Genomic DNA, 22,954 nt, shown 5'->3' on the forward strand with positions numbered 1-22,954 from the left:
ACATTAGACGTGGGGCTTGAGTTTCCTGATGGTTTTAATCTTTCATTGATCTACTATTTTCTCACTATGCCCTAGCCCCCATCCTTCCCTTCTGGAACTATAGTGTATGTTCCATTCTAAGATTTGTTGGAGTATGTACTGTGCCTTTTTGGTTTTGGGTTTTTTTTTTTTTTTTAAGACAAGGTAAAATTAAAAGTTGCCATGTGTCTCAGAAGATACTTTGGAATTTGCTTATAAGTAGTATTGATATTGAAAGACTATGGTACACTTGGCATTAATATAGGCCCACAAGACTATGGGAAGCAAGGAGTGAACTGTGGTGATTTGAATGAGTCATCCCCCACAAATCTTAAGTATTTGAATACTTGAGTTGTGGAAGATTAGCCTTGCTAGGGAGAGTAAGTTACTAGGATCAGGCTTTGAAGTTTCAAGATTCATGCCATTCTGAATTGTCTCTCTTTGTTTCCTGTTTATGGTTCTAGATGTAGCTCAGCTACTAGTCCGGCCAATATGCTTGTTGTTTGCATTCATGCTTCCCCATCATGATAGACTCATCCCTTTGGAGTCATAAGCCAAATAAAACCTTCATTCTTTACATTGCCTTGATCATGGCACTCTATTGCTGGAACAGAAATCCTAAAGGATTCTCTTGTGTTCACCATCCATCTCACCATAGGAGCACAAAGACTACGAATATGGTGCTTTCATTCTGGACTTTATGTGGGTTCTGAGAGTATGACCTCAGGTCTCCATGTTTACAGAATAAGCACTGTGTTCACTAAGACATCTCCCAGACCCAGATAATAAAATTAAAATAAATTTTTAAAAATGTAATAGAAAATGCTTTGGACAGGTCATGGTATCTAGCATGTGAAAAACATGAAACTGAAAAAGAACTGAAAAAAAAAAGGTCTTCAATATTTGTTTACTTAGAGTCTGGGCATCTTGATGGATTTAGTTGATATTGAAAAGGTCATAATTTGGTCAGCACTGGGCATTTTGAAATCTGTAATTTGTGAAAGGACCAACCAGAGGCCAATAACTATACTTCCCGTTGAAGACTTGGCCAAAACGTACTAATGTCCTATCTATATAAGAAAGAGTGGACAGCTGGATGGGTTAAAATGGGTTAGGAGATTGGGGTGTTGGGAGGGTTAAACAGGACCCTCCTGCTTTATTTAAGATATATCTCTTGTGATTTATGTCATTGGGACTGGATGATATCCAGTCACCCCTCCCAGGTAGAAGCTCTGTACTGTTAATCACCCAATCATATACTCAGTTTCTCAACTGGAAGAAATTTAGAGGTGGAGCAAAAAAAAAAATATGTGCGCCAGAGCAAGTAGAGCAAGAGAGGCCAAGTCTCAGAAGAGAGAACTTTGCACAAATAGAATTTGGCTTCAGAGCAATCCAGGATGCGAAGAAGCTGTATCCCGTGGTATCAGCAATCCATCTGGAAGTTTCCTCATAAAGCAGCTTCCTGTGCCCATGCATTTCTTGCTTATTAACTAAAATCCCATTACCTTATGCAACACGTTCATATCACAGCTTTTAGCAGCATGCACCACGGAATGTAAAGCTAGGCCTGACCTAAATAACCAAACCTCTTTCCAAACGCATTTCTGTTTGGATTAGAAAAATCCCTTAGAAGATTAAATAGGTCACTAATAGACACATGTTTGGAGTAGATTCCTGCTTTAACCCAAGCCTAGTTTAAACACATTTCTTCTTCTTAAAATTTAATTTTCACATCCAGGCCTATAGGAATGTCACAACTGAAAATTCTTGTGCATCAGCATAAACAGAAAAATAGCAGTGGGTAACAAACACCTAGATTTGTTCATGACAGAAGGAAATAATTCAGCAAGTTCACTAACATTCTACATTTAAAGCTACAAGAGTAAATTTGACTTACGTTTTTCTTTTGGGGGTTTCAGCTTCAAAATTAGAAACTTCCTATTGAATAAAATAAAATAATTAGTCTGAGAAAATATGATTTTGGAGGCATATTTTATCTTTGTATGTAAGCTAACTATAGTTCATTTTGACATTTTCCTCATAAAAGATCACGTTTTCTCTGTTATTTTGGTGATACCTCATAGAAGCTAGATGTTTGGGTTTTTCCTCCTTTTGACTTTTTAACCTTGGGGATGTGTGTGTTTATGAGTGTGTGTGTGTGTGTGTCTGTGTGTGTGTGTGTGTGTGTCTGTGTGTCTGTGTGTGTGGCGTAGTATATACATGTGTCATGCACAGTGCATACTTGTGTACACATATTTGTGCAAGTACAGAGGCCAGAAGATGATATTGGGTGTTTGCCTGTCACTCTGCATCATTTCCTTGAGGAAATGATGTAAAAGAAATGTTAATTGGCCTGATGTAACTGTCATCTCAGAGGCTTACTGCTGAATAAGCTCACCCTTTCTAGTTCTTTCTGAACTCTAACTGGCTGGTTCATTGTTTGGGATTAAAGATATGTACTAAAGGATTCCAGCCAGAAGGATTAAAGGTGTGTGCTAAGAAGAAGTCTGCATTCCAGCAGGAGGTCTTTGGAAGAGTTCAGAGCAGCCATGTTGCTGGATTAAGATTCCTCTATAAGACAGGATCTCTCACTGAACTTGACAGTCACTGTTTTCTGTTACACTAGTGGTCAAGAAAACAGCTGGGTGGTCTTTCAGCTCCCTACCCCCGCACTCCTCCAGTGCTAAGATGCAAGCATTTGCATCCACACCTGTATTTTTTCCTTTTTATTTATTTTTATTGGATATTTTATTTATTTACATTTCAGATGTCATCCCCTTTCTCCATTTTTCCTCCCTAGAAACCCACTATCCCATTCTCCCTCCTCCTTTTTGCTTTTATACCATTTGAATTAAATGCAAGTATTAAGGCCAGTTTTAGGTTGAAGGACTAGTAATACAATAGATGGAAATAGTCAAGGAACAAGCAAGACAATAAACACAAATAGTCAAAGAACAAACAAGGCAATAAACAAAATTCTGTGAATATTCCTATGATCACTGTTTCTCAGGGCTTATCAGGATGACCAAAATATCTGAGCCTACTGCCGTGTCCTGGCCCAAAGTCATTTTCATGTCTGAAGCCTACTTTCTTGTTCTAGCCTAAGATTTAGATTCCTGTCTGAAATTACATCTTTGTTCTAGCCTAATCTTTAGATTCCTGCCTGAGATTACTTCTTTGTTGTAGCCTAAGGTTTAGATTCCCACTTGAAATTAGTTCTTTCTTCTAGTCTAATGTCAGGTTCCTGCCTGAAGCCTACTTCCTTGTCCTTGGCCAATGTTAGATTCCTGCCAAGAAGCCCATTTCCTTGTCCTTGGCCCATGTCCGATTCTTGCCAAGCAGCCGCAAAGGCTCTTCACCTCTCCCCCTTTTTATTTCATTAACAAGACTGAGCTTGTCTTAGGTCATTCTGACAAGAATGCCTTCCTTTCCCACACCTGTATTTTGATTTGGGTTCTGGGGGTGCAAATTCAAGTCCTCATGATTGTATATCTAGCACTCTTGTTCACTGACCCATCTTCTCAGCCTATGTCCCTGTAACTTTGAGGAATTTAAGACACTTTGTTACTAAGGTGTATACTTTATAAACTTTCATCCCTTTAAATAAAAATGTAGCTTAAAATGAAAATATGTGATTTAATCCCCAGTAAGTCAACCCACATAGATGAGGGGGGAAATAATTGTAACTTAGTATGTTAATTACATTATAACATATCTTCTGTTGAGAAAGAGTCCGAAAGCAGCCTGTCACAATTCCCTAAGGGTCTTGAAGTACATCTCTGACTCCTCTGACTTCTTCTTTGCAGCAGCTGAATATGTGTAAATCCCTCACATTGTAGGATGAGAATATGTCACCACTTTTGTTTCCAGCCTTCCAATAGCTTAATTTTCCCTCAGGTACTTTTAAGAGCACTTCTTTTCAAAACCATGTGTGATAGGAAACACATCTTGTCCTAGAGAGGTTGTTTTCTTTCTTCGGCCAGATAACAATTTACATACCAAGGAAAATTGGGACCAGTATTCCATGTGGGCCTGGATGGATATAAAAGCTGGGAGGATATCAGAGGAGAAGTTGGTTCTGTTACTCAAGTGGTTAATCCTATTAGTCTGTGTGTGGTCCAATCCTGTGGACTGTGGACTGTGCCCTATAAGGACTAGTGAACATTCTCTAACCCTTTCAGTGTGTGGATCCAGATGTCACTGTGAAGGACACATTGAGCAGAGCCCTACTGAAAGTGTATATGCTGAAACCATCTTAGAATATGAAGAACAGCCTCTTCGACAAGACAGAAATGTGGATCAACCCTAGGATAATCAATAGGAAATATAGCTCATATACATGTGGGATAGGACCTGTGAGATGGCTCATTGGCTTACCAGGTAAAGGAGCTTGCCACCAAGCACAGTGGCCTGAGTCCTATTCCTGGGGTCCACATGATGAAAGGACCAAACTGATTCTTTAAGATGTCCTATGAACTGCACACATGTGCCAGGGCATATGCACATAGACACACACACACACACACACACACACACGCACACACCCCTCATGCACACCATACAAACATTCACTACATGAATAGATAAATAAATGCAATAACATCTTTTAATAGATGTAGGGATTATAGATTGAGCCCTGGTATAGGCTTGGATATATTAACAGCTCTTTGAGTTAATGACCAAACTGACCATTCCTTCTTGGAATTACCCCTTCTTGGGTTACCCCTTCTTTCTCATGCATTTATCTAAACAATTAGTATCTAGATTTTTATGAAATTTCCATAGGTCTTGATCCAGAAGCAAGCTATGTGTTTTTAACCCCACTCAACAGGAATGGAAGTGTACCCTCTTTATAATGGGCATGAGAAAAGAGCCCAGCCATCAATCTCTGTAGCAATGTTTTCCTGTCACATGGAGTTGGAGGTTAGCAGGAGGGAAGCCAATGGAATGTTTCATCTATACACTCTGAGTCCAATAGGTTTTATCAGCCAGTATCATTATCTTGAACCTTATTCACCTGCTCTATGCAGTTTAGACACTTAACAAGAGAAAGCCTAGGAAGAACTCTTGAGTCTGTAAATCTTACACTCATCCAGACAGACGTTCTTTCATGTCTAATGAGGAGAGAAAGAGAAATACAATGCAAAAGATAGATTTTGCAATAAGGAAAACAGGAAGCAATAGATACTACTGTTTGTGTTTTCTATCTTTCAAACAACAGTCTTTACACAACAACTCATATCAATATTTTATTGTTTTTGCTTTCAAGCAGATTAATCCCAGATGACTCACAAAATTCCCAAGCAAGTGAGACTGGTACATTATTAAAGCCACCTCCTGTTTCACTTGGGTGAAACTTTCCTTTAATACCTACCCACAGTCAGGTTCTGGATGCTCTTTGAGGTGATTTAAGTCCTTGTGTCTGCTAGTTTTGATGAAAAAGACACAATCACCCTTCAGATTGAGGCATAGACATCTTCACCGGGACTAAAATTATTTGAAAGTTCTGGAGAGACTCTGAGGACATACAATGGCACATTCTCTCCAGATTATCCATTTCATTCTGTTTCATGGGAATTGAGGTCATCCAGTACTTTTTTCAAGGTGAGTGAATTTAAGTTTGGGGGGGATCTTTGGTTAAAGAATTTTCTTATAATGAATCCTTTGGGGAAAAAAAACATGCAGTTCGTGCTTCAGTTTAATTTCTCCTAAGATGAAATTTAATGTAGCTCTTTTTGGATAAACTGTTTCCTATAACCCACAAGGGTAGGATGAATCAGGCAAGATAAATGTAGGTCTGAAGTGTGGCGATTGAAGGAAATGAGATCACTTACAGCAGGAAGCATCTATTTACTTGGAAGTAGTATGCAACTGGCTTTTGCATGGTTATAGATTTCTACTAAGCTGGTGAAGTGATGTTTAGTACTGCTGTGCCAGACGCAAAGCAGCTGGAGAAAATATAAACTGCTTTTCCTTCTGACTTTGGCTCACACAGACAGACTGTCATCTACCTTGCAGGTCAGACCCTCAGATTTTTTATCCCTAGAAAGGCGACAGTGAGAGAAACTGCTATGCACAGGGTTAACTTTGGAGTTATGTCCTTTCTCTCCGCCTCTTCTCCAAGCTGGGTGTATTTCTGCACTATCCATGTGTTCATAGGCACAGACGTGTTATGTTCTGAGTTCCAAGAGGGACGGTCCATTACCGAAAGTCAGTGAAATAATTCTGTTAGGTTCTCTAATTAGACATTGGTCATGAATATCAGATAACATCCAATCCCGTTACCTGCCTTTTTGTTCATTGCCAAATCAAGCAGGAATCATTGGCTTTACCTTTAATTCACTAGGAAAAACAATTTAGCTTTTACTCCTGAAGTTGCAGAGAAAAAAAAAAAGACAAGTGATTGAACTTTGGCCAGTAGAAACTACACAATATGCCCACGTTGAGTTATTTAGAGGTGAATGGATGTAGACTCCTGGAGAATAGGGCTTTAAATATCTATCACATTGAGATTTATAAAATTATGCATATAATTAAAAAGGAGAACATGCCATTAAAAACATATGTTTTCAATATTAGTTGTCATCTTTCTGGTCTCACACGACTGTTACCAGATCACTGTCTAATGGAGTAAAGCTTAGTATATGCATTACATTCTGGGTTTATACATCTGACTTTCTAATTACGAAGTCAAAAGTTAACATGAAGTGAATATTTCAGCAGTTGCTGTTGCCTGGCTAGTGGAACTACTAATAGTGTTTCTGCACCAGAGAAAAATGATTGACAGGCTGATAGCACAAATCCCTTGGTGGATTTTTAAGACTGCAAAGCTGATGTGATCTGACCTTGGCTTGCAAATAAACAAACTGGGTCAAAGTGGTGAGGTGAACTGTCAAGACTTTTGCTTTAGTATATAATTTTGATTAAATGCTAGCTGTTTTGCTTACTGTAAAATATGATTTTTTTTAGGAATCATAAGATTTATTTATCCCTACACTGGCATTTCATTAACAAACACTTACAAAGTTCCTACTATGTACTCCACACTGTGTTGTAAGGAAGAAAACACTTATTTTTCAGTCATTGCAAAGTATTTGGCTGGCACCCTGGAACAAAGGGTGATCAACCTGAGAAAAGCATCAACATGTATTTAATAAAATATTATGTAGCATGTAAGAAATGAAGACCTCCTAACCCCAGAATAACACGCATATTTTTTAGGAGCAGTCATGTAAAAGTATAATTGGAAGACAAAAAAAGGTTACGATCCAGTAGCCTGTCACCCTGGAGCTGTTTTAGGAGGAAGAAAAAAAGAGAAGGGGTGACCTTTGTAAGTGTCAACACCTATATTAGTGAAGAGGAAGGAGCATTCTGCCTTTTGTGGGTTGCATCACCAAGGACAAAGGTGTTCTAATTTCCATGGCCCACTTCAGGAAAGAAGTAGAAGAAAGACAAAATGACTTGTCTATCATATATATGCAGCATCTCTGTATTTCTTTCAGCCTGAAATTCTTTTATGCTAAGGTCTCATATTTTGACACAGTACTTCCAACACTCATTAAGGTTTTGGAGGCAAGAAGGATTTCAGGTGGTCTCTCTCAGTTATCCCACCTCAATGGCTGGTGAGCTCAGGATCACCTGAGGAATCACTTCCTTCTTCAAAGATTAAGGGAGTGAGCCTACACAAAATGGACCAAACATATTATAGATACAAACACATAAATGTACCTTTATATTATCATGTTATAGATACGAATAGATGAGCGGTTTGTCAGAAGTATTTTCATCAATATTTATATTCTAATATCATATAAGAACTGAACACGAATTTATATATGTGTAATATTTTCTTTGAAATATATAGTATGAATTCTCTTTTGTTCGATTCATTCTCTTTCAATACACTTGTGTAACCAAAACATTAAAATCAGCCATTCTAAGAATGTTACATGCAAAGACAATGTTGTTGGGTTTTTTGGTTTTTTTTTTTTTTTTTTTTTTTTTTAGGTATTTATTATTTTGATATGGTTCAGCAAAGTTAAAATAGAGGCTCAAAGGGAACATGAGAGTTGATAAACATTCTCTTCATTTAACTTTGGTGGTTTGTTTTCTTGTACAGACAGACAGATCTGGGGCTGTCTGAGTGCCTGGCATGCTCGCTCCCAACAGTTCCATCTTACCTCTCTCTTTACATTTCTAATCCTCATCTACTGACCTATACCTACGAGCCAGTAAAGCTGGAAACTTTTCAAGGTATACCTAAGCCCATCAAGGACCTATAAACATATCTATTTATCATCATATTTCTGCTATGAATATAAGAGAAATGTATACATGCAACATTAAGTTACAATTGGATGCAAATATAAAGGAGTCTTACCAGCCATTAACACTTCTGCTTTACTTATATACTCAACTAAAAGGGTCATGAAGATGTGCCCCAAGTTATAGAATAGATCAAATGGCAAACGTTGGTAATTCTGAACCTATTTGGATAAAACAAGTTGCATGGATTGACACGCTTTTGCCATTGCGTTCTCTAGTTTCATGATTTGTACATATGCATGATTGTACTTATATGATGCAAGCAAGCGTGCTTCTAAGTGCTCTAACTCCAGTAATTTGTTGGCTCTTCCTATCAATACTGTGGGGCGAATACTCTTACTAACTCTTACTATTATTCTCAATTTGTAGATGTATAAGCTGTGTCTGCCGTCACACAGCTCGGAAAGTGTCAAAAGTGTGATTTTTCTGCCAGCAAGCTTCTAAGCTTTTCTGCGAAAACACGGTGCATCCACCTGTCATCGAAGATCAAGATTTCACAGATAAGCGCTATTGGCCATGAGCAAGATTCAGCTCCAAAAATATGCAAGGGAATGCTACACCATATGTCACTGATAAACAAACAACTCAGAAAGCACACGTTTCTTGCCTCGCTGATGCTAGTAATTCAGCATTACTTGTATTGCTACAATGATGCGTTATAAAATTATTAATCATTTCATGAATGCCACCACCACTGTCATCAAAAATGTCCAATAAATTTAAAATAAGGAATTAAGGAACCATCGTATTTAGATAATAGTCTGTTCACAGAAACTCCTCAATCCCAGTATATCACTGTAATAAAGACAAGGTTCCCAGGGAAACAGATTCCATCTGCCAAACGGTGAGGTAAGTAAAGATGGAGAAAGCTACCCTCACCCACTTCAGCCTCAACTTCTCTGTGGTCTCAGGTGACCAAGCTTCAAGTTTACTAAACATAAATGGTTTCTACCAAAAATAACTTGTGTCATGCCTATAAGTATGACATAGAACAAAAGCAACAGTTAGCTCACTCATCCTGACAGAGAAACGAGACTTTCTTGCCAGCCTGCATAGCTCCTGTCTCAAGGTAACAATTCTGTAGATCTAAATGAATTCTGATTTCTCTACATGGGTGATATATAGCATCCACACAGCCCCTCATCTTAGGGCAGATCATATAGCTTGTGGTGCCTGGAAAACGTACAGGGACCGTATCTAATCCATCAGAGGCAGGGCTTGTAAATTGCATATGAACTTTGCCATCTGTCTGCTGGTGTGTTAAGTGAGCTGTCTGTCAATTCTGAAGTAACAAACTCTTCTCATGGCACTATAAATATCCAGGGTGACAAAAGAGGTTACCTAGGGGATGTTTATTTGCATTATAAGATATTCAAAAAAACCTCTCTTCCAGGTTTCTCCCTGTATGGGAGCTATTAAATAGCCTTAAACACATTGCGATTTATGAAATTATATTTACACAGGGTTTGAAAGGAAAAAAACCAATATTTATTATATTTCCTGCTACTTAAATTACCATTTTTGCCTAATCCTCATAGGCACAAAGAAAATTAGAGCACAACAAAGTAGCTGATGAGAACGTTATTAGGCATAAGATGAGCAAAATATCAAATACATCCTCACCAATGGCAAAACAGCAGAGCAATGCCAAAACCTGTTCTGCTACTGACTCAGACAGGATCTACAGATGCTCTCAAAGACTATATAAGGTCTTCAGATGCAGAATATCGGAGGCAGAATCGGAAGTCTGAATCCCCCTCCATGAAAACAGTCCGAATTGCTTTTCTACCTCAAGTCAGTGGGGATCACAAAAGCTTTTAAGAGACCATTAAATTGGGAATGGGCTCTTTTTGCTTTACAGCTTTTTCTTTCAAACATGATTAAAGAGATAACTGTGGCTTTCATTAGTTTCAATTAGTAATTGTATCATAAGCCCAGGAAATAAGAAAGAGAAGAGGGCATAATTAACCTTAATCCATTGGTTTCATTTTATTTTAATGTAAGTCTCTATTTACGGGAGGAAACTAATTAAGTCGTACAAAAAGTGCTCACATATGAATTGGAGGCAGACTAGGTGAGTGTGATCTAGATATAATGGGGAAAATTAAACATGAAAGAAAGGGTTGCCTTTTTAAAGAATGGAATCTCTGCTTTATATATTGGTTTCTTATGAGTCGTTATACAATCTAGACATCAAGGAGAGGTTTGCGTGCACTATTTTGACACCAATTCCTTTTGCTCATTGTTTAATGAAGACCTGGCTGATGGGATGTCACAGTTAATCTCATTTTCTTCCCTTAGTGTCTATGTTATTAATAGCTATGTCAGTGCTGATGCTAATATGGAGACAGAACAAAAACTCCCAACTCCAATTGTTTGGGCCAAGCCTGACATGCTGTTAAGTGGATAGAATGTCAACCTAGCAGTCACCAACCTTGACTTGGGCATCACTCACCTTTCCTATGATAGCATGTCCCGTTTCAATGCATCCATTTGTTTGTTTGTAAGGCACTAGCCCCTACAAGCTCTCTAAGGTCTTTTTTGAAAGGTGTCTGAGCAGCATGCCCTGAGAAGGTCTCAGTTTCCATGCCCTCCGCTTCCGTCTCTTCATTGCAGCTTAGAGTCCACCCCTTCCAATGCACATGTTCTGTTAAACCACAAACCACAGTCACCCGCTCAGTGCGAGCTCTACTTAGTGATAGCTAGCTTCACACCACTCCTCGTACTAACAGAAATTCTTGTCACCTTTATTCTCACAAGAGAATTAAGAGGTAGCAGTAATTTTTTGCTTGTTTGCTTGTTTGTTTTAAGTTTGTAAGGTAAGAAACAAGGCTAGGGGTCTTCTGTAAGATCACACAGCTGATAAAATGTCAAAGATGGAATCCTTTGTTTGTTTAACTCTCCAAATATTGTATTCGTGTTTACCACATTACAGATTTTAAAAAGTCTTTCTGGGAATTTTTACAGAAGTTAAGCTTTGTCTTTATAATAGGGAATCCAATCACACAATTCCTTATATTATGGTCTATATATTTAGAGTGCATATATTTCTTGCTTGTGCATCTGTCTGCTTTTGACCCTCAATTTTTTTTTTTAGGAAAGAAATAAATATGATAAGAAAATAGTACAAAAGGAAAGGAGGAAGGGAGGGAAGAAGGTCTCTTTAACCCCCCCTCCCACCCCACCCCTTATCCCCATCCCCGCCACCTAGTGACAATAGTTTGGATGCATTCCATCACTGACCTAACCTAAAGTCCTGATGTGAAGCTGACTGATAAGGTGGGGACAAACAAAGTGTGAGAATTAACATCATTGTTAAATTTCAACACTTATCCAAGCTTTCTGCTTTGGTAATGACATTTCTCTTTGGTCCTTCTTGACTTCATCAGGAGTGGCACTTCTCTTGGGTAACTAGTTTTGTGGTGTCTTCTTGGAATTCCTACTGCTAACTCTGAGTATCAAGAACAATCCTGAGCTCTCATTAATCTTCAATTAATTTTATATAATTTCAATTGGTTAGTACAGATTTAGTTATCAGCCAATTATTCTGATAAATATAATAATGTAAATTCCTTTATTAGTTTTTACTATACAACAAATCACTCCAAAAACTAATGGCTGATGAAAATATACATTTTTTATCTCCCAGTTTACATGAATAAGAAATACAGGTATGCCTTAAATGAATCTTTTGTTTTACTATCTCACAGTGTTGCAATATATTTGTTTACCCCAAAATTGTGAGGGTTCAATCAAAGGTTCAGCTGGGGAAAAGAGATGCTCTTGACAGCTCATCCAGATTGGTAGCTGCACTCTGATCTCTGCTGCACTCTGATCTCTGAAACCTGTTTGTAATGAAGTCCTCAGTTTCTGAGTAACAGTTCGCTTCTTAAGCCTGCTCTCAGGACCCGGCTCGGGAATCCCCCTTTTAGGATTCTGCTTCATAGAAATGTATAAGAGAATAAAGAAATCCCACTACCATGACCATTGTAATTTAACCATGGAAGTCACTCCCTATCAACTTTGCCTTATTCTTTTATGTTCAAGTGATGTGTGAGGTCCGAACGATGTCAATGAGTGGAGAAAGGCAGCTATGATAAAATCTTATGTATCAAAACACTTTGGCATGGGTTTCAGATATTTGATAAGACACTGATCTAGACGTCCCCATGAAGGCATTCTTTAAGCTGAGATTAACATCTAAATAAGTAAATTTCTTCACTGATCACTTCACAGGATGGGGAAGGTGCCCGTTCTGTTCAGTGAAGGCAATATCTAATAATACTTTTGCATCCCAGTATGTAAAACACATGACAGAAAGAGCTTGAAGGAGGAGAGGTTGAATTTGCCTTTATTTTTAGAATGATCCCTCTACCATGCTAGGGAAGGTATGGCAGAGGAGAATGCATTCATCTGTGGTACTGGAAGCCTGAGGTAGAAGCTGTTCACATCTTGAAAGACTGAGATGGAAGATACAGTTGGAATGTTCAGGATATTCCCTCCTCGACAAGTTTGGGAATAATTGAGGAAAAGTCGTTCCTTTCTTTCTGAGCACTTTCCTTTCTTGGCACTTCAGCTGCTACCCAATGCATCTCTGAAAGCTGAAAGCAATGGGCTGCACCTAGTAGCCTTAAGACTGATAGTGGTGACAGAAAGTCTTTATAGATAGAAGAAAGCAAGCAGAAGGCAGAAGTACCCTTAAGCAGTCCTTCCTGTGGTCTGTAATATCTTGCTACTACCTTCTCTTCAATGCGCCTTGACCATCAATGGAGTGTACATTCAAGATGTATAGCACAGATACTGTTGATGGCTCTAGAATGAAGCAAAGCTAACTGGCCATAGGAGATTGAACTCCTGATCTTGGCCTCATTACTGCTGAGCTCTAAGCAACTGTTAGACACGCATCATATTGTTTGTCTTTAAAACTGTGCTTGACTCTGTTATATTACTCTCTCCTTAACATCTGGTAGCTGGGAACAGTTTAATTGATTTCTCCTGTGTGTGTGTGTGTGTGTGTGTGTGTGTGTGTGTGTGTGTGTGTGTGTGTGTGTGTGTTTATGAGCACAGAATGTCGATGAATGAGTAGTTACAAAATTAAACTTGCATTTTAAAAGTGTAAAGGGAGAGAAACCCCTGACTTATGAATGTGCAATTGAGCAAATGCACCCACAATGGGCTTTCTTGTTTATAGTCATCCCCTGTGGTAGGCATCTCAGACTGAATTGTCAAATATTGCACTATACACCTGGTGTTTGAGGCAATTTGTGGAGAGCCAGACCTTGGCTTTTCTAATGCACACCCACAATAAATCCTATTGCTTCATCTTGTCCAGCATAGGAAAAAAAAAAATCAATGCTTTTAGGCAAAGAATGCTGATCACAAATTATTTTGAGCAGTTTAAAAAAAAAAAAACGGTATCTAAGAGATAGTGATAGTTTGACTTAAAGCCATTTAGTCAAGGATATTAAATTAAAAAGATTGCTCTGTCCTGGTGTTAGGGCTTGCAGAGACAGGGAAATGGCTATTAGCATGCAGGGTGCCAGGTGGTTAACGTGCACAATAACATTTAATCCTCACCACAAACTAAGAAGCAAATCTTTCTATCCACAGTGCTCACAAACTTAGGGTCAGAGTAATTCAATAACATTCCCAAGGACACACGGTTCCCAGCCGGGGAGCAGAAATAAAACTCAACTCTATTAACTTCATTGCTAGCTCAAGATTTTTTTTTTCTGCTGTGGTCCTCCAGATAACAGACTCATTTAGCATATATATTATATTGTTGAATCCTTTCTCTTATCATAAACCCATTCTCCTTGCTTCTCACCTCCCCTAAACACACTCGTCCACTGACCCCTGTATTACCCTCCCATCTCTCTCTCTCCCCCCTCTCTTGTGCAGTGTGCGTACACACACCATTCACATGCATGCCTGTCACAGAGGTCAAGGAAAAAGATGGATATTTAGTCACGTCACTAGCCTCAGCTTCCCCTGGAATTCTACCTGCCAAGAGTTTGGAAAACTTTTTGTGTGGTAAGTGCTTTGTGATTTATTCTCTATTGCAGCAGTTGCTAAGCCCTTGGTTTTTTACATTCTAATCTATATTAACTCATGGAAAGTCTCCTTACAAACACTTTACAAAGCCACCAACATTGCAGAGGACTTTCCTTATGCCCCTGTGTTAAATGTTGAAACTGTGGCCCTGAAATAGAAATATTGCTGGTAATTTTTTCAAGATACAGAGAAGTTGTACCTACTATAAGGGATCCAGCCACACACCTGCTGCAGAGGCATGTTTCTCCCAAACCTTCCTCTATGCAGAGGCCAAAGGCTAAAGACCACATTCCAGAGGTTCACTCGAGTATGGAGAATAGACCGGACATGACTTTGAATGAACACATTCAGGTAAAATTTGGAAGATCAGATTTGAAAGTGGAGGCACATCGTGTAGCCATGTTTAGGAACTGATAGGATACAGCTATGAATGCCAGATACTAAAGCTGAGTTGCAGCTTTTCAAGGGCTCTGAGGTATACTGTCTAAGTCTCATTTGGTAGTATCTTTGGAATGAATGTACTCTGGATTCATTTAGAAGAGAAGTAGGTTGTCAAGAATTGATGAGCACATGGATCATCTATTTTAAAGTGGATTCTAAAGTATGGTGTTTCAGGAAATCAAATGCCAAAGATCTCAGCACTCAGAGGGTGTCATCAATATGTCCTTTTAATTCAAGTGGAGATAAAAAAAAACTTGAATAAAGAAATTACGGGCAGATAATACAATTGGAGGAAGCTCTCTCTCTCTCTCTCTCTCTCTCTCTCTCTCTCTCTCTCTCTCTCTTGTTTTGTTTTCAGAAGGGCTTGAAGGGAAATCTTGAGTTTTTGTTTTGGAAGGGGTTAAATGACTTTGATGGGCAGTTAAGGGAGGGGTCAACTATGAAGTCATTAAAATCCCAATGTTGTACCTTAAAAAGTAAAATAAATAAATAAAACTGAAAATGAGCAATATTTCACTTATCCTATCTCAAACACTGTCAGCAAATAATTCTCACTACGAAGATATATTATACTTGTTTTTATTTATTCTTTGAAATATGCCATATATTTTACACGTGCTAGACATGGACATTTAAAGTAACCATTTTTCTTGTACTCATTTGGTACCTGTGGCTGTATAATTCAGCTCTAAGGCAGGGATGGTGAGCTACAGTTAGGTTCGGCTGCATTCCACCCTTTCCATTTTTTGTTCTTCAACAAATTTTTTAAAAGGAAAAAAAAATCTACCTTTGATGGAGTGCTACACCCTGTCAGTTGCCTCTGTGAGAGGAAAAATTAGTGTCTTCAGCAGAGATGAGCTCTGTAATTTGTTAACCAACACTGAGTGGCCAGCTCTAAGAAACATAGAAGGGCAAGAAACAGATGGTGTCAAAGGTCATATTTATATATTTATTCATACTCACATATGCCGCGAATTTGAAGAGGACCTGATGTGGGTATGGGAGGGTTTGGAAGGACAAGCAAGAGGGAAGAAGTTACATTTTAAAAAATACTTCTTAAATAACAGTTCTTAACTGTGGGCAGTACCGACCCATCTAGACATTAGAGGTTTTGTTCTGGTGTTTGAGCCAGCAGCTCCTCTGAAGTCTATGAAGTTAAAGCCATCCTGCAACCTGGGTAAGTAGACTTGGGCTTCTGCAATCCAACTTGCCCAGGCTCATGAAGAGGTTAAAGGAGCCCAGAGACCTTCCACAGCCACACAACGTACAAGGAGCAGCACTGGAAGGTGAGTTCATTTCTGCTCCACTCAGAGCTCCCTCCTGTAGCACCGCATCCCTGGCTCTCATTGTTATTAATGTTCTATCTAGCTAAAGTTCCAAGCCTTCATTAATCCACGCATATTGCTTACAACTATCCATTGAATGACTGGGATGTATAAGATATAAATAAAAAGGACAGTCTCTGTCCTGTAGTTAAGTTCATTTAAAAAAAAAAAAAGCTCAAATTTCTCACCAATTTAATTTATGAGATACAAAATGAATTAGAAAACTGAAAATTATTTTCTTCCTTTAATGCAGAGCAATCGCACACCAGATAATTCAGGCTTGATCCAGTTAACCCTGACTTGGCAGAAAGACAAATATTTTATATTCTCACTCTTTTCCTCAAATAAGACATTTATTACTTTTGGACGTCATAAGGAGGTATTAAAACAGGTGCAGGTTCAAGCATTTATAGTCTACACCTAAATTAACACGACAACAAAGTAGTCAGTACATATGTCACAATCTTACCGTACTTTCGATCATACTGACTGGATTACATAGTTTGGAACACTCTTGAGACATTTTACCTGCTTTTAGCAGCAATTCCCCCAAAATCATGAGTGTGTGTAGACCTAAGATTAGCTCACTAGATATTATTAAATATTATAATTAAAATTTAAATAAGAATCGCATATTTTAAATTGAGTCTCTTCTCAACCAGCTCTCCATGGCTAATCCCTTCTGTACCTGCAGCTGAGGCACAAGCCAGTTACTAAAACTGGTACTCATTTAAAGCCTCAAGTAAATATCTTTCCTTTTGGTACCTCTACTACCCTTCATTATCCAGTGTTTTTCTCACCAGATCATCTACTGTGCAGCCCAGGAGAGTTTAGTGTCTACCTAAGGAATGCCACACCATGCTCAAAATAGTGTCATCAAAATAGTAAAAGTTTAAGTAAAGATGTGGGAATTAAATATTCAGTGTCCAGAAATGTAGTTGGTTTCAGGGATTGGACAGCACCTATTCTCACTGGATAGATTTCTGACACACTTGGGCAGGGGCTAAGAAGCTTCAACTCTCACTCAGTTTACAACAGAGGGCTTCTCCCTGTATTTCTAGAAAACCAACTCCCAACAGGTATGTCGATTCTGATTCTGTGTATCTAAAGCATTCCAGACCATGCTTTTCCCCCTTGAATTACTGTTTTAAAAAAGAGGTAAAACTCTAGGAGAGAAAAAAAAAATCCATTATTCAGAGGTTCAGAGAGAAGACTAAGAAGTCTTTAAACGACTAACTAGGCAAACAAGAAATAAAGCCTGTAAAAGATTTTTTAAATTCCATGATTTAAAAACTGTCTTTATTTTGTCCAAGCTATGAAGTTAGCTTAATTGGGAATGTAATAATTTCCAATAGCAATATAATAAGGACTGGTCATCACTTAACAATTCCACAGTGGGACAGATGGTTTGACCTTTCAGTTTCATGTGCATGGATATTTATGCATTTGTGTGTATATATGTTTTGAAGGTATGAGTACTCATGTGTGTTTCTGTTGTGTGTATACAAGTATACAAGTGTGTGAGTGGGTGTGTATTGCAGGTCAGAGCTCACCCAGGTGTTCTTTCTCGATTCCTGTCTACTTTAGTTTTTCAATTGTGTGCAAGATGTGGGTTCAAGTTGGCTTCCTGTATCACTTCCTACCTATTTTACCCACTGTTTAGCTCACTGCTTCAAACTGTAAAAATTGGCTAGTCCCTGGAATCTGCCTGTCCCTGTTCATCCAGCAAGGGTTAGAGTTGTGAGCAACCATGCTCAGCTTTTCCATGAATCCTAAGGATCCAAAACAGGCCCTAACACTTTCACCGCTAGCATTTTTTCCCATCGACTGAGCTGCCTCTTATGTTTCTGTCTACCTCCTGTTGCCACAGGGTTCTCTCTCTGGTCTGGAACGCACCAGATAGGCTACGTTGGTTGGGCAACATCCCTAGCAATCCACTGTCTGTCTGCCTTCCTAGCACTAGGTTGTAAGAACAAACCAATCAACTTTTTTTTTTTTTAAACATGGGTTTTGGACAATGGACTCACATCTTTACCACCTAAAATTATTTCTTTAGCCCCATAAATACACTTCTATAAAAATGTTTACACACAAATACACACACACACAGAGAGAGAGAGAGAGAGAGAAAGAGAGAGAGAGAGAGAGAGAGAGAGAGAGAGAGAGAGAGAGAATAATACAATATATTTTGATCATATCTATCCCTGCTGCTCTACCTATGTCCTTTGGGTCCACTCCATGTCTCCTTCCCAACTTTATCAGTGTTGCCTCTGTGCCCATGTAAGACCATCCACTAAATTATAAAAAACCTGAGGGCTGGGGCACACACCTGAATAAAACTGGTATTTTCTCCCACAATCACGATTAGGTGACACATAGGTCCTCTGTTAGGAGTGGGGCCCTGTAAACCTCTCACCTATTCAAAACCTATATTTTTAATTAAATACTGAGTTTTATATATACATGAAGAGAAATATGCCAATTTAAATATTTTTACTACCATTTGATTTTGAAAGATTTGAAAGAATTTAAGTAGACAGGTAATCCAGGAACTTATTGTTATGCTTAATTATCCAACTGACACATTTAAGGATATATCTTGAGGCTCTTCAGTCTATTAAATTATTTTTCTTTTATTATAGGATGAAAATGCTTGCAAGCACTTTTGCAGTGTCAACTCATGGTCTCCGTGTAAGTAGTCTGTCTCATCTTAATGTGGACCCTGTATCATTGCCTCCTCTTGGTCATGTCTATCAATGACAATGACATAGTGAAGTTGAGGGAAGAGTTTTCACTGCATTAGGTACTTTTCTACGAATTCTGCTTCTCAGAGACTAGTCAGAGAATTTGTTCACTAAAACTTGTTCCTAGTTCATCTATATTGGGAAACAGAGACTTATATAAGCTACGAAAATAACAGTTTTTAATGTCACCAAGGATGGTAGGTGTAAAAGGTAGGAGTAGAACTCAAAACTGGTTTCTGCTAACCCTTTATTTAGACCAACAGTTGTCCAGGTCTGATACTAAGCTCAACCTTTGTTAATGATATAAGTCATCTATCATTTCTCAAGATTTCTAGACATCTCTAAATTTAAAAAAGTGAAGGTAAAAAAAGAGACTGTATATAGACATACTGCCTAAGTCAGCTCTTCACTGAAAGAGAGAAACTCCATTAATTATAGCGGGCTTTTTGTTTGTTTGTTTGTTTGTTTGTTTTATTAGGGAAAACTTATTTTCAGAATGCATTTTTGAAATATTCTTGTTAATTTATGCCACAGTTGAATTAAAACAAGTTTATTATCACCAAATTATTTAAAATATAGTTCAATTGAATAAAAATATTGATCATTGTTATGCAGATAGCTGCTCTTTCAGAACCATAGAGCTCTACCTCTCTAATAATTTTAGACCTAATTCACAGAAATGATTGGCATTTCCATTCTGGTAACACATTATGTAGGGAGACAGCATGCACAAATTCAGAAACACTTTAATCAAGTGGTAGGCTATAGGGTTGGAAAGTGTACCATGATGTGGTAGAGCAGGCACTTGAGGTAACTAGTAGATAAACATTAGATATTACAGGCTTAAGCCTTGGAAATGACAAAGCCCAACCCTTAGTGTCTCTTTGTCATACTCTGGCCTAGTTTACCAGAAACTAGTGATTCAGACACAGGCACTTTAAAAGGCTCTCTTGAACACTTCCTGGTTTACTGCTTTGGGAAAACAATCTTGCCTTTTATGCCTTTAATTAACTCAAGAAAACATACGTGTTAACGGACTTGGAAGATTGAGTTTGTGCATGCAGTTACCTAGTATATACTTTGCCTATTCATATTAAGCCACCAACGACAACAATTACAACAATCAGAAGAAAATCAGAAATGAAAAGGGAGTGGAGAATGCTCTGACAGCAGCTGTTTACTGACTTGAGACTGCCATTGACAAGTGCATTTAAATAGAAAATGGGTTGTAGTGGAGTTTTCCATCTATTATCCTTTGTAGGGCTGGATTTGTGAAAAGATATTGTGTAAATTTGGTTTTGTCATGGAACATATTGGTTTTGCCATCTATAGTGATTGAGAGTTTTGCTGGCTATAGTAGTCTGGGCTGACATATGTGTTCTCCTAGTGTCTGTATGATATCAGTCCAGGATCTCCTGGCTTTTATAGTCTCTGGTGAGAAGTCTGGTATAATTCTTATAGGTCTGTCTTTATATTTAAAAAGTCAATAGTGACCTTTTACCCTTACTGCTTTTAGTATTTTTCCTTTGTTTTGTGCATTTGAGCTAACCATTGATCTGATCAAGGGTTTCCCAATGGAGAAGTTAGAGAGAAGACTGAAGGAGCTGAAAGGGTTTGTAGCCCCATGGGGAGAGCAACAATACCAACCAATCAGAGCTCCCAGGGTCTAAACCACCAGCCTTGGAGCATATAGGGAGCTGGATCCATGGCTCCAGCTGTATATGTCGGGGAGGATGGCCTTGTCAGGCATAGGTGGGAGAGGAGGTCCTTGGTCCCATGAAGGCTGGATGCCCCAGTGTGGGGGAAATTCAAGGGCAGGGAGGTGGGAGTGGGTAGGTGGGTGGGGGCACACCCTCATAGAAGCAGGAGGAGGGGAGATGAGATAGGGGGTTCCTGGGGGAACGGAATGGAGAAAGGGGATAACATCTGAAATGTAAATAAAGTATCCAATAAAAGTAAATAAATAAATTTAATTAAAAATTTAAAAAATAGAAAATAGGGTAGAAACCCATCCATGTATCAACATCACTTACCACGCCAAGCTTGTTAAATGCTTGTCCTGTCTCCTCCCTTCTGCTACAGGTACTTTCTTGTTTAGCTTGCTGTGGGATTGGCTCATATATGCTCTCCATAGAGCCTTCCTGCAGAACAGAGAGTTAAAGTTAGACAACAGAAATTCTTTTTCTTGAGGAAAAAAAAATACCTAATTTTTCTATGCAGACTACAGAAGTCTATCTAAATTATGCTACTCACGAGGATTAAGAGTCTACAGAAGCTTCCAAAATCAACAGAACAAAGAAGATAATCTAAACTATCATAACTTGAAATTCAGAGTATATGTGGAGAATTTTGAGGTATTCACAAAAGGAGGGACAGCTTCCAAGAGCATGATGAAAACCTCAAATTCTAAGTACTAAAGTGAAAGTTCTTGGGCCCAGCCATAAACGATGCTGCTCCGGGACTTTAATAACTTCACTTCTCTAGCTATTATCATTTGATTCTAGAGTCAACAGTCTTCCAGATCCAGCTCTTTCAATATGAGAGCATTAGCTTCAGGAATTGTGAGGAGTGAAACCAGACGACAGTGTATGGGGAAGCACTTAGGTGAGTGGTGGAGGAACCAAGGGCAAAGGCAGAGCTTTGATGCTGTAAATGCTAGGAGAATTTACAATTCTTGAGTTTAGATTTCAAACCATTAGCCATTCTGCCAAGGAAGCAAATGTAACTGAAGAGTTCACCTAGTTTTCCACCTTGTTCTTTTTAAAAAAGAACTAGTTTACTTCTAACATTGTTTATAAGCAATCTTAAAGGAGAGAGGTGTAATCTTTCTTCTAAGTACATAAACTATTTCTTCAATACAATGAACTTCTGATATATATATATATATATATATCTTTATAGTATAGCACTAACACTAAAAATAATTTCTTCATTAAAATGTATTTTGCTGGGCATGGTGGCACAAGCCTTTAATCCCAACACCCAGATTCGGGAGTTATCTATCAGGTTCTAGGGCAGGCAGCTCTACATCGTGAGACACTGTCTCAAAAACTATTTTATTAATGTATTAAGGAAGTAAAGGTTGAGTGCATTGCTTAACTTTAGGACTTATAGCGAGTGCACTTTGTATTGTGATTCTGAATAACACAGTAAATTACTGGAACATTTATACAGACCTAAATAAGGAATATATGTTCAAAAATCTATGAAGAGTGTCAGGAAAGAAGGCAATTGTTAGTAGAAACACAAAGTAAAGCAAAAGCTGTGGGAAAATCAAAATTCCAACCAGAACTAGAGCATGTTGATGAGATAGCCATTAAACCTTCTGCAGAAACATACAAGCACATCCTCACATGTGATAATCTGAAACCTACAGCAGCCTGCATTGCTATGAACAGATATGAAGAAAAACTTCTACAAATAGCTGCAGAAGCTCTTGTTACAAAGGCATCAGGGGACCAGAAAAAAAAATGAACAGTGTCATCAAAATGGAACATGTGACAAGCTACCAGTGACTCAGTTCCTGCATAAGTTACATACCATATTATTGTGTGTAGGTACCCTGATTCTAAATTAGGATCTCAGAGAGACTTGAGACTTATGCTTCATACATAGACAGATACAGGTGAGGAAACCAAGAAGAGAGAATGGGTCAGGGACCTGCTGTGGAAAATTAACCAAAGCACAGAAAGAGACTAAAAGCTGAGAAAGGGAGTTAACTAAGCCCACTGTCTGGAAACTAAACCATTTCTTCCCAGGTGAAATTAAAGTCACAAAACACACAGAAGAATGGTTTAAGGAAAAATGTTTATGGTCTTCATAGAGCTAAATGAAAGTGTGATATCTGACTTACAAATAAATAATTTACAATGAACCAAATCATAAAAGAGTGAAGGAGCCATTAAATATAAACATACTAGGTATGCCAGCCAGAAAAGCAGATAGGTCAGGGATGAAGCTAGGAAATCTTCAGTTCTTCACTCTCCTTGCTAACCTCCAAACTCAATCCCCAATCTTCCCCAGCTCTGTATCAGACTACCAGCTGTG

The 22,954-nt window shown here is 38.4% G+C and overlaps 1 protein-coding gene across 3 annotated transcripts in view; it reads right to left on the bottom strand.

The window, feature by feature from the left end:
• Positions 1 to 22,954, bottom strand: part of Samsn1 (SAM domain, SH3 domain and nuclear localization signals 1) — a 141,923-nt gene that overhangs the window by 114,195 nt on the left and 4,774 nt on the right. For all 3 annotated transcript variants that reach the window (XM_034515736.2, XM_034515735.2, XM_076943088.1), the window contains 2 exons: positions 20,941 to 21,048; positions 1,916 to 1,956 (listed from right to left, as the gene is read on the bottom strand). In XM_034515736.2, coding sequence (XP_034371627.1) covers positions 1,916 to 1,956; positions 20,941 to 21,048 — 149 coding nt within the window. The remainder of the gene's footprint in view (positions 1 to 1,915; positions 1,957 to 20,940; positions 21,049 to 22,954) is intronic.

The sequence above is a fragment of the Arvicanthis niloticus genome, chromosome 12, assembly GCF_011762505.2.
Source record: "Arvicanthis niloticus isolate mArvNil1 chromosome 12, mArvNil1.pat.X, whole genome shotgun sequence".
Taxonomy (NCBI): domain Eukaryota; kingdom Metazoa; phylum Chordata; class Mammalia; order Rodentia; family Muridae; genus Arvicanthis; species Arvicanthis niloticus.